The sequence below is a fragment of the Dipodomys merriami genome, unplaced genomic scaffold, assembly GCF_024711535.1.
Source record: "Dipodomys merriami isolate MVZ:Mamm:240054 unplaced genomic scaffold, mDipMer1.0.p SCAF_41, whole genome shotgun sequence".
Taxonomy (NCBI): domain Eukaryota; kingdom Metazoa; phylum Chordata; class Mammalia; order Rodentia; family Heteromyidae; genus Dipodomys; species Dipodomys merriami.
The window spans coordinates 10,433,237-10,449,032 of record NW_027205715.1 but is presented as its reverse complement, the minus strand read 5'-3'; the positions used below and the strand labels follow the sequence as shown (position 1 = coordinate 10,449,032).

The 15,796-nt window shown below is 48.1% G+C and overlaps 1 protein-coding gene across 1 annotated transcript; it reads right to left on the bottom strand.

Moving 5' to 3' along the window:
* Positions 1 to 777: 777 nt before the first annotated feature.
* On the bottom strand, positions 778 to 15,412 carry LOC138806880 (pyrethroid hydrolase Ces2e-like). The gene is made up of 14 exons (XM_069992290.1): positions 15,337 to 15,412; positions 13,054 to 13,258; positions 12,000 to 12,135; positions 11,230 to 11,363; positions 10,890 to 11,148; positions 10,447 to 10,545; positions 10,022 to 10,162; positions 9,802 to 9,882; positions 9,428 to 9,572; positions 8,783 to 8,920; positions 8,250 to 8,322; positions 7,445 to 7,615; positions 2,172 to 2,249; positions 778 to 904 (listed from the first exon to the last, which is right to left on the bottom strand). The coding sequence occupies exons 1-14, from the start codon at positions 15,410 to 15,412 to the stop codon at positions 778 to 780; spliced, it is 1,863 nt and encodes a 620-aa protein (XP_069848391.1).
* Between the last annotated feature and the right edge of the window lie 384 nt (positions 15,413 to 15,796).

Sequence of the window (15,796 nt, the reverse complement as noted above, 5' to 3'; positions counted from 1 at the left end):
CTTTACTCTTCATTTTCTATCCAGAGCTACAAGAAGAGTCATTGGTTCAGAGTATTAGGACTGGGTTATTCACACTCTGTCTCCCTTTCACCATCAGAGATTATTCCCTCCTCCAATCCCCACCACACCATTCAGTCTGACCTTGATAATAGCCAGCATTTCCTCTTCACTCTTGGCCCACAGGCAGTGCACCAGGGCCTCTGAGTCCACTGCTCACAGGCACATAGGTTGGCCACCATCTGGAAAGCAACCAGGCACAGGCTTCCTCACCCTCTGAAGTAGCAAGAGAGGTTTTCCCAGATGCAGATTGATGTAACTTCCTCCAGATCTCTTAGGGTTTACTGTATAAATTGCTGCAGGTGTGAAATCATTCCTACTTTCATGATGCTCAGGGACTTTGTCTGGAGGTGACATCCCCCCTGCTTACATGGTTATGTCCACATAGGGGAATCTGGTGTAGCCTTGCTGGCCACAGACCACACTCAGCCTGAGGCTGAGGGGTATGAATACTACCCCAATCCTTCAGCAATTATCAAGAAGTTCCCAAGTTATCTTTGTGGCTAATTTTGATCCCACCTAACCTAGTTGAACTAGAGCCTCTTTGGATGAGGATAGTATAGGGAGTCTGGACCGGGGCAGCTGAGGACACTCACTGAGGAGACTGGTTCAGAGGAGCTGCAGATGAGGTCTGGCAGCAGGGCCACCCCACTCCCCATGATGGCACCATGGAAAAGTCCTCAGGACATGGGGGACATGACATGTGAGGACACACTTGTGTCACCTGCAGACTGGCCAAAAATGGTTGAGGTTCCCTCCAAAGTAGGCGATATTCTGTTGGAGCCAGTGTAGGGAGGCCATGAGGTCCAGGTAGCCCCAGTTGCCAGTGGCATGCTGGTCTCCAGTGCTGAGAAGTGACAGAGTCAAAGGTCGCAGGGCTGTCCTGGCTCTGCTTGGCACTCGGTGCCCAGCTCAATCCCAGGCTCCCCTAAAGAAGCCTGGGACTCACACTGTATCCTCAGTTGCTGCCATCCTGGATCCATCATTCATGGAAGGAAGCCATACCTGTAACCAGTGCACTACCCTGGATCCACACCATCACCTGGGAAAGTCAAGATAGCTGTCATTGACTCTCATTCAGTTCCAATCCTACCTCTGTTTTCCATTACACTGTCCAGTTGGGAAGAACTCCCTTAGGACCTCCTGAAGTTGGCTCTGGTTGAGGGTCCAAAGTGAAATCATTATACTTTAGATCTACTCCAGATATCCAAGTGTGAATTAATGGCTCCAAGCCTGGAGTATTGGTGCCCTTACTATCTTTCCCATCTAAAGTGGAAATAAAAGGGGCAATTCACATATTGTCTCATTTTAATATGACTCAAATGGTTGACATTCACATTGGCACAATATATAATCCACAACTCGAGTGATCTCAAACTTCAACACTTGAGTTCCTCAGTACATCTTCTGGGTTCAAGTTGGTAGAGTGAGTTCTTGTTTGATGAAGGAACCAAGGCCTCTAACATCTGGGAGCAGTTAGGACTCTGCATCCCCCGGTACCAGTGATGACTGACCCTCCTTGGGTGAGTGGTATTTTTAACCTGATAATGAAACTTCTCATTAGGTTCCACACTGCCTCAGAAACCAGGCTGTTCTTGCCACTAATAAAGGTCTTGCGAAGAAATGGCCTCCCACCAAGGCCAGCCAAGTCTTGACACTCATAGGCAGATTAGAGCCCTCCTTAGCACTGGCAGAATAGATGTTGAAATAAAGGCAGTATTCAGACATAGGGAAGGGAGGTATAGTTAGCTTCACCATCTTCTGTGTATTCATTATATCAGAATTTTGTAGACACCTACTTACAATAGAAGACAATTATTCCAGTGTTTTTCTCTGACTTTGAGGCTAGATTTGTTCCCAGCCACTGGGAACCTCTGCTGCCTGGTGCCCTGTTTATACAGAATCTTCTCTCTTGTATCTTCCAACCACCAACCCAGGCTACCTGCCTGGGATGGGTGAGGCTCCCCATCTCAAGCTAGAATGGAGCTCTGACCTCCACAAAGCACTTTGGATTTCTCTCTCCCTTAGCGTTGGAAATCTTGACTCATAGAGTCTTCTAGAAGTGTTGGCTGCAAGAATTAACATTTACACCTCCTCTCTGTGCCAGTTGCAACCTGGTCAGTGTTTCTGCCACCACACTAGAGTAGTGTGAATGAATGATGGTCAGGTACACATAGCGGAATGGAACATTGCTGAAATCCAAATCAAGACCCCAAGAGAACCACCGCCTTATACTATGTCTCCAGTTGGAAGCACATACACTTTTCCTCAGCTAGTGGCATCTGAGGGATTGTGAAACTTGGCTTCTCCAAGGAGCTCCCACTGCTGCCCTCCTCAGGGATCTGTAGCATCTGCTGCCTGACCAGGAGTTCTGTCAGATCCATGCAGCCCGGGTGAACCCTTCCCAGAAATGCCTTTCTCGGTGGCAGAGAAAAATTGTCATGATCCAAGTGATGGCACAAATATGTCTGTGATTTGGCTCCTGGTGCTAACACTGCTCATATACAAAGCCAGAGCTGTGAGCCTGGCAAAGTTGCTCCACCCACTGAAGCACAGCAAATTCATTGTAAACATGGACATGAGACATTCCCAGTGGAGAAGGAAATGAATGAGGTTTACAGGGGAGAAACACTCAGTGTGGTCCAGGGTGCCCATCCCACCACAGAGATTCTCACCAAGCAAGAACCTTCATGGCTGGGTAGGAGGTGGCATTCCTCAGAGAACTCCAGAGGGGCAAACCACAGTGGTCTTACAGGTGGTTTGGCAAAGGGAATGCCCAGGAAGGTGTGGACTGTCATTCTGCTGTCCTTCACATGTACTAAGGCTGCCCCACATCTTCCTTGTGTGTGGTCCTGATGGGGCTGGCTGAGTCCTGGCCGGTGGATAGAGAGATGTGCATCAGAGTTGGGTGTGTTCCATCAGCTGCCACTCACACTCAGGCTCCTGTTGGCTCTATGCCATCCACATGGCTCAGCCTGGACAGATCCTCTGATCTGCAGGTTCAATGGCTTCATCTATTTTCTGCCGGCACGACTGTGCTACAACACCATTGTTTTCACTGACCTGACCCAGACCTTCCTACCAGGCAGGCTCCCTGAACTTCTTTGGGAGTTGATATCATCATTAAGCCCTATCAGCTTCCAGCTTAGGTGATGGGAGAATAAGCATCATTTCTAGTAACCTAATGGTTTTTTAAAGGCACCATCAGGACGCTGGGGATTGGATTGAACATTTCCAATCCTCATGGACTTACACTGGAGGTATCAAAATTGCCCAAAAGAAATAGGGCTGCAAGGTAAGAGTCACACAACTGTGATCAAATTGTGAAAACCTTGGCTGGCTTGTATTGGGAACCAAGGAGGGAAGAGGCCATTGGAAATCATCTTATGGTCCATATCAGCATGTTTGTACAATCATGGTAATTGTTTAAATGGATGCTTCATACATTGGGCTTTTTCCTCTACCTTAAAAAGAACCCTTTTGTGTGTGCCCACATTTGGTAGTCCCAAAACTCCTGCTCCTTCAGGTGTTTTGAGACATCCAGTCAGAGCCACAAGCTCTGGCTATTTTGTCATCAGTACCAATTCCACCTCCACTGGAACCTTCTCTCCCACATTATCACCTTCAAGTTGCTGAAAATCCAAATCTGAACTATTTGTTAAGAAAAGTAACTCTCCTGCCCCTAAGCACTCTCCAGGAGCAAGCTGTGAATCAGCAAGCTTCATGTCCCCTCCTATGGCTAAAGCCAAGATAGCAACCACAAACACACTATCGACAGCAATTTCCCAATATCGTTCCAAGTCCAAAGAGATACCACTGACCTCCATGTTGTCTATACAAGAGGTTTGGGCTACATAGGAGCTCTGACCCTGGACCTCACTGTGGGCACCAGCCACTTATTCTTCATAGTTGTTACAGGAGAGGACCAGCATTGCTCCCAGGTTCCTATTAGAGACCAGCTACCTGCATGTTGCTTCTAGCTCGTCATGAAATGGTATGAGGAAGCTGAACCATGCTGTGGCAAAAGTGACTCTTCAATTAGGAGATTTAAAACCCTGGGTCTTCTGGATAACAAGATTTGCACAGCGAACTATTCTTGTAATAAGCAGTTGTTACCTTGTAATCACTATTTCAGAATCACTAGTCAGATCCTGATCAAATGCAGATATGGGAGGGAATTTGGAAGGAGTGAGCCATGGGTGAGCTGAGGGGAACTCAGTGCAGATTAAATAGGAGAGGGTAGGTGAGTTCATCAGGGCCCATCCCAGCTTTCTCTGGGGTGAGGGGGATCAAAGTTTGCACATACATTTCTGGATTCTCTGGTTGCATGAGTTCCTGATAAGATCATGAGGACTGTATAGCAGGCACAGGGCATATCCTCTTTTGTCCTAGAAGCCAAGCCAAGCCTTTGCCTAGAGTTGATACGTAGGTGAAAGAAACGCAGTGGCATCTCAGTTCAACTTCCTGATGTGTTTCTGAGGCGGTATAGCTCTTCCAGAATCAGAAACCTTTGCAGTGGCTTTGGACCATGCCAAGATGCTTCTTTGGCAATGAGGGGACCCAATCAGTTTGAATGACAATTATGTTAGCAGGTTTAGTAGCAGTTACAACAACTGTAACAACCCACAAAGGAGGGAAAATGTTCAGAATCCCTGACTCTGTCTGGAACATGTCAGTGCACCCTAGTTGCTTTCATATGGGCCTCATTCCTCTGTGTCCTCAGGCATCTCTGACCCTCTCTGAGCTATATGATCAGCACCATGGGCATTGTGTAGCACAATTTTTCCACAATATCATTTGTAATCTTCACCTATCCCTTCTTCCCTCCCTCATCCAAGCGCTAACTCTGCTTTACACAATGTGGCAAATCTCACCCTGGTGCCCCACCAACTGGTGCCCTGCTGGAGTCTCACCCTGGATCTAGAGTGGGAGAAGCAGGAACCCATAGACCACTGCAATCAGCCAAGCAGGAAGTTGGTCCAACAGCATGGCTGTCTCACAGGACCATTTCTGTGTCTCTATGCAGCACATTTCAAACCACCAACAGGCACAATTCACCTAGATCTTGCCCAGCCTGGAGTATGGACCTGACAGGGAGTAGGCGGGGACATAGGAGAGGCTGGGCAAGGTTGGTCCTGCAAGAGAGGGGCACTGATGGAGCAGTGGTCACAGGAAGTCAGTGGTCAGCACTCTAGGTGTGAGACCTTCCCTTCTCCTACTTTCCTTTTGCCCTCCTCCAAAGGTACTGGGTGACTTCTGCAGCCCTTGAGATACTAGGAACTATCACTGAAGTGAAGGTTGTACTGGAGAAATTCAGGGCTGGTCTGCAGAGAAGCAGGCTTAGGATTCCACAGATGCACAATGCCCCCACCTCTTATGAGGTAAAAATGAGCACTTGAGCAGAGACAGGGAGGTATGACTGTGCTTGTTTTGAAATTCCTCCTTGTTCTCATTGTTCATAGATTACAGAATCCATGTTTAAAGTTCCCTCATCCCTCAGTGTCATAGTCTGAGGGTCTGTATGGACCCCTTCCTTTTTAGGAATGACTGACCCTTCGAACATACTTTTCACTGTGTCATTTCTAAGGTCCCATCCCCCTATTCACCGACCCCCAATCTGAGATCAAGGTCAGGCATTTTCACACCTGAAAAACATTTAAAGGGAACTTCAATGGTTGCAGCACTGCGAGGAAACAGGGCTCTCTGAGACTGTGGTAATTTGTGAGTGAGGTCAGTAATTGGGAGTTTGTGAAAGGTGCAGAATCCTGCTGGGATGCAGGTGCCAGTTGCTGCAGCCCTGCCTGATTTCCCAGAGGAAGTGGAAGGCTCAACCTGACACGGACTTCACTGCCTCTAAGAACCAGGTTTCATTCTTCAATATGCTGAACAATACTGTTGAGAACCTACAGCCTGGCACTACTGGCTTTCCTTCTTGGTGCCATTCCTGGAGTGTTCATTTCCCTGGCATGACTTGACTAAAGACTCTCTGACCTCCATTCCAGCCACAAGGTCTGATGTGCACTCAAGGTCTCCAGTCTAAGGAACTGAGGCCCAAGACATGGTCCCAGACCCTTCTACCCAGACCTGAGCAGATGCTCTTGGTAGACTTTCACACACAGTTTGGAAAATAGACAGAGATAGATCACTAACAGCACAAGTTTATTGCAGAGTCTCTAGCCAAAGCTAAATGATTCACTCTTGCTTATAGGATAGGGTTTTTATACTGGGTTCATGTTAGTGTGATTTGGTAGGGTCTGATAAGGAAATACCTAATATAGTGCTCCTGCTCCTGAAATTGTTGGTGTTGGTGATATTGGTTTTGGTGGTGGTGGTGGTGGTGGTGGTGGTGGTGGTGGTGTGTGTGTGTGAGTGTCCTGGTACCAGGTCCTGAAGTCAGGGCTGAGAGCTATCCCTTAGCTTTTTCACTCAAAAATGGTGTTGCCCTCCACTGGAGCTGAAGCTCCATTGCCAGCTTTTTCCTGCTTAACAGGAGAGAAGAATCTCATGGACTTTCCTACCCAGGCTGGCTTCAAACTGCAAGCCTCACATCTCAGCCTCTTGAGAGTTAGGTTCAGGCCACCAGCACATGGCTCAACCCATACATTCTGGTGGAGGTTGATCAGACAGTAACTAATAGTGAGAAATAGATATTATGCAAACTGGGGCACAGCTGAAGAAGGGAGGAAATGAAGCAGGGGTGTTAGATCAAGGTGCTGGTTTGGTATCAGCCAAATGGGATACAGCCAGGGGAGAAAGTGAGGCTGGAGCGTGTGTAAACCCAGACACTGGTCTGGAACCACAGGATAAGGACTTTTGGCTACATAGACTCAATAGCTCTCTCTGACCTTCATTCTCCTAACCTAATCAGTACCTGGGCTGGGGAGCTGAGAGTCTAGGTCCTTGAAGTTCAGGGTTTAGCAACAAGTTCCTTTATTTTCCCTGAAGTTCACAATGCTTCTTCTTACTAGTGTGGCTATGGTACACCACTGCAAGGTCCCCATATGCACCGTCACTTCCTGCATCAGAGACACAAGCTGGGTGTCAGTGGCTCACACCTATAATTCTAGCTTCTCAGGAACCCTAGAACTGAGGATTTTGGTTCAAAGCCAGCCCAGGCAGGGAAGTCGATGATACTTGTATCTCCAATTAAACACTCAAAGACCCAGAAGAGAATCCAATAGAAATGAAAGTATGTGTCTGCATAAAGTTAGGTTTGAAAGTGTTCTAAACAACTTGATTAAAAATACAAAAGAGGACTGGGATGTAGTTCAGTGGCAAGGCACTGGCTGAGCAAGTACAACATCCTGGATTTGATGCTCATTACCAAAAAAAGGAAAATAAGTGAAGAGAGAAGAGAAGAAAAAACAGTGAAGAACATGTCACACACAGATATGAGGTCCCATTGAACTCCTGGATCTTCTGGGGCAGGGTCTTGGTCCAGAACTTCAGCCTGGAGGCCTTCAGGGCCTGGCCCACGGCAGGATGGATGTCCAGCTGTAGGTACTGCTCATTCTGGTCAAATTTGGGCCAATGGAGCAGGTCCTCGCTGTTGGGGTTCCTGTGGGCACACCCTCCCAGGAGTGGGGGGTTGAGGGTCATTCTGAGTCCTGTGAGCCTGGACCAATCACCTCATTAGAGTCATGCCAGGCAGCCCAAAAGATCAGGAGTGGAGGGCTGGGAAGGTGGCTCAGTGGTAGAGAGTTTGCCTTGCATGCATGAGGCCCTGGGTTCCATTCCTCAGCACCACATAAGCAAAAAGAAAAAAAGCCAGAAGTGGCACTGTAGCTCAAGTGGTAGAGCACTAGCCTTGAGCTGAAGAGCTGAGGGACAGCGCCCAGGCCCAGAGTTCAGGCCCCACGACCGGATCCCCCCCCCCAAAAAAAAAGATCAGGAGTGGAGGGAATGAGGGAAACTTTTCTGGTATAGGAAAACCAAGACCTACCCTTAGTGTGTGTTCCTTATGGATCAGAGCCACCTCACAGAGGTGAGTGCTGATCTTTCCACAATGCTGTGGTCCACCTTTGAGATCTCTGGGGCAAGAGAGCATGACTTGACCCTCTGTGTGAGTGAGTGCTGGGGTTTGGAGGACTGTTATCACATAATTAAGGATGATGTGTCCCTATGAGGATACCACAAGGGAATCACTAGGTGGACTCCACTGGTGGGAGGCAGAGTTAGGTGTATTATCTTACCCATTCTGGGCAAAGTTGGCCCAGTACTTCATCATCCTCCTGCTCAGTAACTTCTCTTCCTCAGAAAAGCCAGCTGCAGAGAGGAGAACAAAGATCCATATCCTGGACAATTTCAGGGTGCCTACTCTGGCTTTACCCCCTACATTCAATTGTAGTCTGGTCCTCCATACCAGGCCTGATCTTTTTCCTCTGTCCCACCCAGGATCAGATACTCCCATTGCACAACCTTCCATTACTCATCCCAGCCTCTAGCTGAATACACCAGTGTGTGTTCCTGGTCTAGAGGTCATTTCTACCCCCAGTCCTTGGGAATAATTTATTGACAATCATAACTTCCAATCATGCACTCTGTACCCATGTCTGACACCTTATTGTAGATGTGGACAGGTGTTGGGAGCACAGGCTGCTTGGGGAAAGGCTAGGATTCTAAAAACCTGCAGCTTTTAGAATAGTAAGGTTTTGGACACTTGATTGTGTCCTCTCTCTTAGCCTTTTAGTGTGGCCAACTGTAGCTAATAGAAATGAAGACTCACGGCTGCTGCCATAGGAGGAAGACCCGAAAACAAAGTCAACCTCATCACCATGGTCGGCCCTCACATACGGTGGCCTGAGGTTCACGGTCAAGTTCTTACGATGTTGGAACTCATAGAAGTAGACGCTGGCATGGAAACCTGGATGTGGAGACAAATTAGGACATGGTGACCCCTCAACTAGAGTTGTCCTTCCTCACCTTAGGTGATAAGATAGCTAGGGTGAAGCTGCCTGGAATCTGGAGTGTGAAGTGAGAAGCCTCAGGCAGGAGGAGGCCTTGCAAAGACCAAAGTTGCTCATCACAGTCAGTGCTCCATTCTCTGATTTCTAGGATGAGCTTTGAGGTCAAGAATTGCATGCTACTCCTGTTCTCCTAGTGATCCCAATGGGAAAAACTTTGGTTAAATCATGGCTTGGATTTCCTGTGTAGTCTTAGACTAGTTACTGATTAAGTTTTCTCTTCTGTAGAGTGCCAGTGATGCCTGTGTCTTAGAGTAGCCATGAGAATTTGATGACTGGTGGGACATCAAGTGCCTGGCCCTGGAGCCTTGAGACAGAGAAGGTAGGGATTTGGACAGAGGTCACCTGGGATGCACAGCTCTGAGCTGCCCGCAGTGCCGTCAGGCCTCAGCTAAAGATGTACTCACTATGAAAATGCGCTACGTGCAGTGCAGGCATCACGAACATGAAGTCCCCCATCATGTCTTGGAACTGGGCTTGGAGGGTCTGGGGGTCCTCGGTGTTCCCCATATACTCTTCCATCAGCAGGTGAGCACACTCAGCAGGCAAGTTCTGTGCCAAGAGGATCAGAGAGAGTCAGGCTAGGCAGACAGTTCAATGACAGGGAGGAGGCAGCCTCTGGGTGGAGAGATGGGGACTCTGTGGGAGATTAGTATAAGAGGGAAGAGCCAAGCTCTGGTGTAACCCTGCCACAAACACATATCCTATATTCCTGAAAATTAGTGTATGAGCAAATATCTTGGGGATCCCCATCCATTGAGGCAGGTGTCTAGATCCTTACCATGAGTCCTACCATGTTCTGCATGACAGATGGCAAGGTACTTCTATTTATTCCCTTTATCATGTCAAGAAATCCCAAGACCTGAGTGGTGGGGAGACAGTTTAAGTTGGAAATGCGTGGTCACGAAGATATCATGCCAGGTCCACCATGCACCCCCTAACACTCACACACATAGCAGATGAGCTCACCAGAAAAATCATGAGTTAGAACTAAGGCTCACCATGGGGAGGAGGAAGCCAAACTCATCAGTGTTGACTCCAATGATGCTAGGGACTGGGTGGAAGTCAGCAGATGCCAGCAGCTCCTTGGGGTGCCTGGGTAGGAAGACCCCATCCACCACTGCAGGGATTTCCTTGAAGGTCTGAGGAGGCATCAGTGATAAGGAAGTGAGATCACATACCACATATTTTCTATTGTACTCATGTTACTTCCACCCTATCCTAATTCTTCCCAGTATTCTCTCCTACACATATACCAAAAGATCCAACACTTGAGTTAGCCTCCCTTTGTTTTTGTTTGTATCCAGGGCTGCAAACCAGAGTCATTGCTTCAGAGTATTAAGACTGGGTGATTCGCACCCTATCTCCCTTTTTCCCTCAGGGATCAGTTTCCCATGCTGAAACCTCACCACCTCATTCAGCCGACCTTGGTAATAGCCAGCATTTCCTCTTCACTCTTGGTCCGCAGGCAGCGTACCAAGGCCTCTGAGTCCACCTTCTCACAAGCAGACAGGTTGGCCACCATCTGGAAAGCAACCAGGAAGGGGCTGCCTCACCCTTTGAAGTAGCAAGAGAGGTTTTCCCAGACCCAGATTGATGCAAGTTCCTCCAGATCTCTTAGGGTAGAGTGTGTGGATTACTGTAGGTATGAAATTTATTCCCACATTCTTGATGCTCAGGGGCCTTGGCTAGAGAGATCTTCCCCCCAGCTCAAAGGTGTGGATCCTACCTCTGAGCCCTCACCAATTCCCAAGAAGTTCCCAACTTACTGCATGGTCCTTTTTGTACCAAGCAAGCAAAGGGAAGCAGGGGCTCTTCGGGTGAGGGGAAAAACAGGGAATCTGGACCAGGGCAGCCGAGGGCACTCACTGAGGAGACTGGTTCAGAGGAGCTGGAGATGAGGGCTGGTGCCAGGGCCACCCCACTCTCCATGATGGCACCATGGAAGAGTCCTTGGGACATGGGGGACACGACATGTGAGGACACACTTGTGCCACCTGCAGACTCGCCAAAAAGGGTGACACGGTCGGGGTTGCCTCCAAAGTGGGCGATATTCTGTTGGACCCAGCGTAGGGCGGCCACTTGGTCCAGGTAGCCCCAGTTGCCAGTGGCATGCTGGTCTCCAGTGCTGAGAATTGGCAGAGACAAGGGTCACAGGGCTGTCGCAGCTGTGTTTGGCACTCATTGGCCAGCTCAATCCCAGGCTCACCTGAAGAAGCCTAGAACTCCTAGGCGGTACTGGATAGTGACCACCACCACATTCTCAATGGCTGCCAGCATGGATCCATCATTCGTGGAAGCCATTCCTGAAACCAGTGCACCACCATGGATCCACACCATCACCTGGGAAGGTCAAGACATCTGTCATCAATTCTCATTCAGCCACAATCCTACCTCTGGTGTCCATAACACTGTCCATGGGTTTGGCTGTGTGCCATTTGCCAACATGTCAAGAACTCCCTCAGGATCTCCTGAACTTGGCCTTGGGTGAGGGTCCCACGTTCAATCACTATACTTGAGATCCATTCCAGAAATTGAAGTCTGAATTCATGACTCCAAAACTACAGTATTGTTGCCTTAACTCTTTTGCCCATCTACAGTGGAAAGAAAAGGTGCATTTTCCTCAGTCTCACTTTCATATGAGTCAAATGGATCACATACTAGCATTGGCATGATACATAACCCACAACTGGGTGATCTCAAAGTAAAGCACTTGGGCTTCTCAGTAAATATTCTGGGCTCAAGTTGCTAGAGTGAGTTCTTGTTTGATTAAAGAGCTCAGGCCTCTAACATCTGGGAACAGTTAGGATTTTACATCCCCTACCATTGGTGAGTCACCCTTCCTGGCAAGTGGTGTTTGGAACCTAATAATGAAACTTCTCATTGGTTCCACACTGCCTCAGATCTAGTCTTGCCACTACTAAGAGTCTTACAGAAGAAATGTCCTCCCACAAAGTACAACCAAGTCCTGACACTCACAGGCAGGTTAGAGCCCTCCTGGGCACTGGCAGGTGAATAGATGTTGAGATAAAGGCAGTCTTCAGACATTGAGATTGGAGGTCTGGTTAGCTTCACCATCTTCAGTGAATTCATAGGAAGAGCCTTTTGCAGACACCTGTTTCAAAGAGTAGACAATTATCCCAGGGCTTGTCTCATGGCCAAAGATCTGACCTTGAGGCTAGATTTGTTTTCAGTCACTGTAAATCTCTGCTGCACTGGTGCCCTGTTTATACAGAATCTTCTCTCATGACTCTCCCAAACAAGACGCAGGCCACATGACTTGGGATGGGTGAGGCTCTCCATCTCAAGCTAGGTGCAGGTCTGATCTCCAGGAAACCTTCATGTTGTTGTGGGCCTTGGATATCTCCCCTCCTAAGGCTTGTACATCTTGACTCATAGCATCTTCTAGAAGCATTGGCTGCAAGTATTGACATTTACACCATTTCTCTGTGCCAATTAAAGACCAGCCAGGGTTGCTACCACAACACCAATGTAGTATGAATGAATGAAGCTCAGTTACCCCTAGGGTAGTGGGACATTGCTGAAATCCAAATCAAGGACCCCAGGAAAACACACTCCTTTCACCACACATCCAGTTGGAAGCACATAGACATTTCTTTAACTAGTGCCACCTGGCTCTTTGGGTAGGCACAGTGACTGTGGAGCTGGGCTTCTCCAAGGAGCCCCCATGCTGCCCTCCTCAGGGATCTGTAGCATCTACTGCTGGACCAGGAGCTCTGTCAGGTCCATACAACCCAGGTGAACCTTTCCCAGGGAAGCCTCCCCTGGTGGCAGAGAACAATTGGCATGATCCAAGTCATGGCACAAGTATATCTCTGTGCTTTGGCACATGGTGCCTAACACTGTTCATACACAAAGCCAGAGCCATGAGCCTGGCAAAGTTGCTCCACCCACTAAATGGGAAATGCTGCAATGCAAAGAATGTGGAGTGTGAGGTTTACATGGGAGAAACACTGAGTCTGGTCCAGGGTGCCCATCCCACCACAGAGATTCTCACCCCACGAGAACTTACATGGCTGGGTAGGAGGTGGCATCCCTCACACCACTCCAAGATTCAGGGGGCTCTGGAGGGGCAAACCGCAGTGGTCCTACAGGTGGCTTGGCAAAGGGAATTCCCAGAAAGATGTGCACTCCCACATTGGTGTCATTCACATGGACAAGGCTGCCCTGCACCTGCCCGGTGTGTGTGGTTCTGATGGGGCTGGCTGGCTCCTGGCCTGTGAGTGGAAAGATGTACACGAAAGTTGGGTGTGCCCCATCAGCAGACACTCACATTGTGGCTCTTGTTGGCTCTATGCCACCCACAGTTTAGCCTGGCAAGGTCCTCTGATCTGCAGGTTCAATGCCTTCACATACATTCTGCCTGCATGACTGTGCTCCAACACCACTGTTTTCACTGACCTGACCCAGACCTTCCTACCAGTCAGGATCCCTGAGGTTCTCAGGGACTTGATGTCACCATTAAGCCCTACCAGCTTCCAGCTTGTGTCTTAAGTGATGGGAGAATAAGCTCTAGTAAGCCAACATTTTTAACAAGGCACCACGAGGAAGCTGAGGACTAGACTGAACATTTTCAATCCTCAGGGAACTCACACTGGAGGTATCTAAAATGCTAAGATGAGATAAGGGCCCTAAGGAGAGAGGAACATAGCTCTGATCAGATCATGAAAACCCTTGCCAGCTTTTGTTGGGGTTCAAGAATGGAGAAGGTCATTGGAAATTATCTCATGTTCACATCAAACTGGCTTGTACAATCATAATAACTGTTCAGGTGAATGCTGCATACATTAGGTTTATTTCCACTACCTTAATACAGAGATTGCTTTCATTTGTGCTCATAGTAGGTAGCCCCAAAACTCCTGCTCCTTTACGTGTTTTTAGACATCTAGTCAGGGCCACAATCCCTGGCTATATTTTAATCAGTACAAATTCCACCTCTATGAGAACACTCTCTCCCCCATTATCATCTTCAGTTTGCAGAAATTCACGAATCTGACCTGTTCCTATAAGAAAAATAACTCTCCTGCCCCTAACCACTATCTTGGAGCTAGTTGTGAATCAGCCAGTTTCATGTAGCCTGGTATGACTGAATCAAGATAGCAACTACAAATAGACACCACAGACAGCAATTTCCCAACATCTTTGCAAGTCTAAAGACATACCACTGACCTCCATGTTGTCTTCGCTAGAGGTTTTGGCTACATGGGAACTCTGACCCTGGAACTCACTGTGGCCACCATACTTCATAGTTGTTACACTAGAGGATAAACATTGCTCATAGGTTCCTGTTAGAGACCAGCCACATAGATGTTGCTTCAAGCCTCTCATGAAATATTATGAAGAAGCTGAGTCATGCAGTATCAAAAAGTGACCCTTGAATTAGGAGATTAAAACCCTGGGACTTCTGGATACATTGATTTACACAATCAGCTCCTCCTGATAGTAACAGGAATCACTTGGAATCACTATTTCATAATCAATACTCAGAGCCTGATAAAGAGCAGGTAATGGAGGGAATCTGGTTGGAGTGGGCCATGGGTGAGGTAAGGGGAACGAATTAGGGGAGAGAGAGTAGGGGAGTTCATCAGGGCCCACCCTAGCACGCTCTGGGGTGAGGGGGATCAAAGGTTGCACATACATTTCTGGATATAATTTTCTGGTGGCCTGAGCTCCTGATAAGGGCCTGAGGACTTTGTGGTAGGCACAGGGTACATACCCTTTACCCAAGGATCCAACAAACTTTTGCCCAGATTTGAAACCTAGGTGAAAGAAACTCAGTGGCATCTCAATTCAAATTCATGATACATTTCTAGGGAGGTATAGCTCTTCCAGAACCAGAAACTGTTGCAGGGGAATATTGCACAATCCCAAGATGCTTTTCTGGTGATGATGTAGACCCAGTCAGGAATAGAGGATAGTGTGAATGACAATTACATGAGCAAATGCAGGAGTGATTACAGCTACTGCTGCCACAACACATACAGGAGGGAAATGTCTAGAATTCCTGACTCTGCCTGGCACATTTCAGTGCACCTCAGACTCCTTCATTTGGGTTTCACTCCTCTGTGTCCTCAGGCATCAATGACCCTCTCTGAGTTCTATGATCACCACTGTGGGCATTTTATGGATACTTATGGAGCACAATTTTCCCATACTATCATCTGTTATGTCCACCTGCCCCTCCATCCCTCCTTTCTCCAAGCTAAAACTCTGTTCTGTACAATGTGGAAGATCTCACTCTGGGTCCTATTACCCTCCACTCCGCACCCAGAACCATCCCCTGCAGGAGTCTCACCCTTAATCCAAAGTGGGAGAAGTAGGAATCCACAGACCACTGCAGTCAGACAAGCAGGAAGTTGGTGGAGTAGCATGGCTGCCTCACAAGACCTTTTCTGGCCCTCCAGACAGCACACTGCAACTGAACAACAGGTACAGTTCAAGTAGACCTTGCCCAGCCAGGAGTTTGGACCTGACACAGAGTAGGCAGGGACATTTAGAAGCTGGGCAAGGTTGTTCCCTGCAAGAGAATGTTGTCACTGATGGGGCAGTGGTCACAGGAAGTCAGGGCCTCATGCATGCAAGGCAAGTGCTCTGCCACTGAGCCACCTTCCCAGCCCAATTCTTTGAATTACAGATGTCATGCTTTTAGTCCCATAAAAGCTTTGCTACAGATAATACTCACTCTTGATTATTTCCTTAGATGGTTTGATTTGCTCACTCCTGACAGCTCCCCTATATGGAAGCTTTGCTTGCCA

What these genes read in the sequence shown, in the direction of transcription:
- LOC138806880 (XM_069992290.1), bottom strand. Translation starts at nt 15,412, where the DNA reads ATGCTACTCCACCAACTTCCTGCTTGTCTGACTGCAGTGGTCTGTGGA. An exon ending in GCACGTAGCGCATTTTCATA is followed by an intron (nt 8,921 to 9,427) that starts GTGAGTACATCT and finishes CTCCACATCCAG; the next exon opens with GTTTCCATGCCAGCGTCTAC. An exon ending in TTCAATGGGACCTCATATCT is followed by an intron (nt 2,250 to 7,444) that starts GTGTGTGACATG and finishes TTTGGATTTCAG; the next exon opens with CAATGTTCCATTCCGCTATG.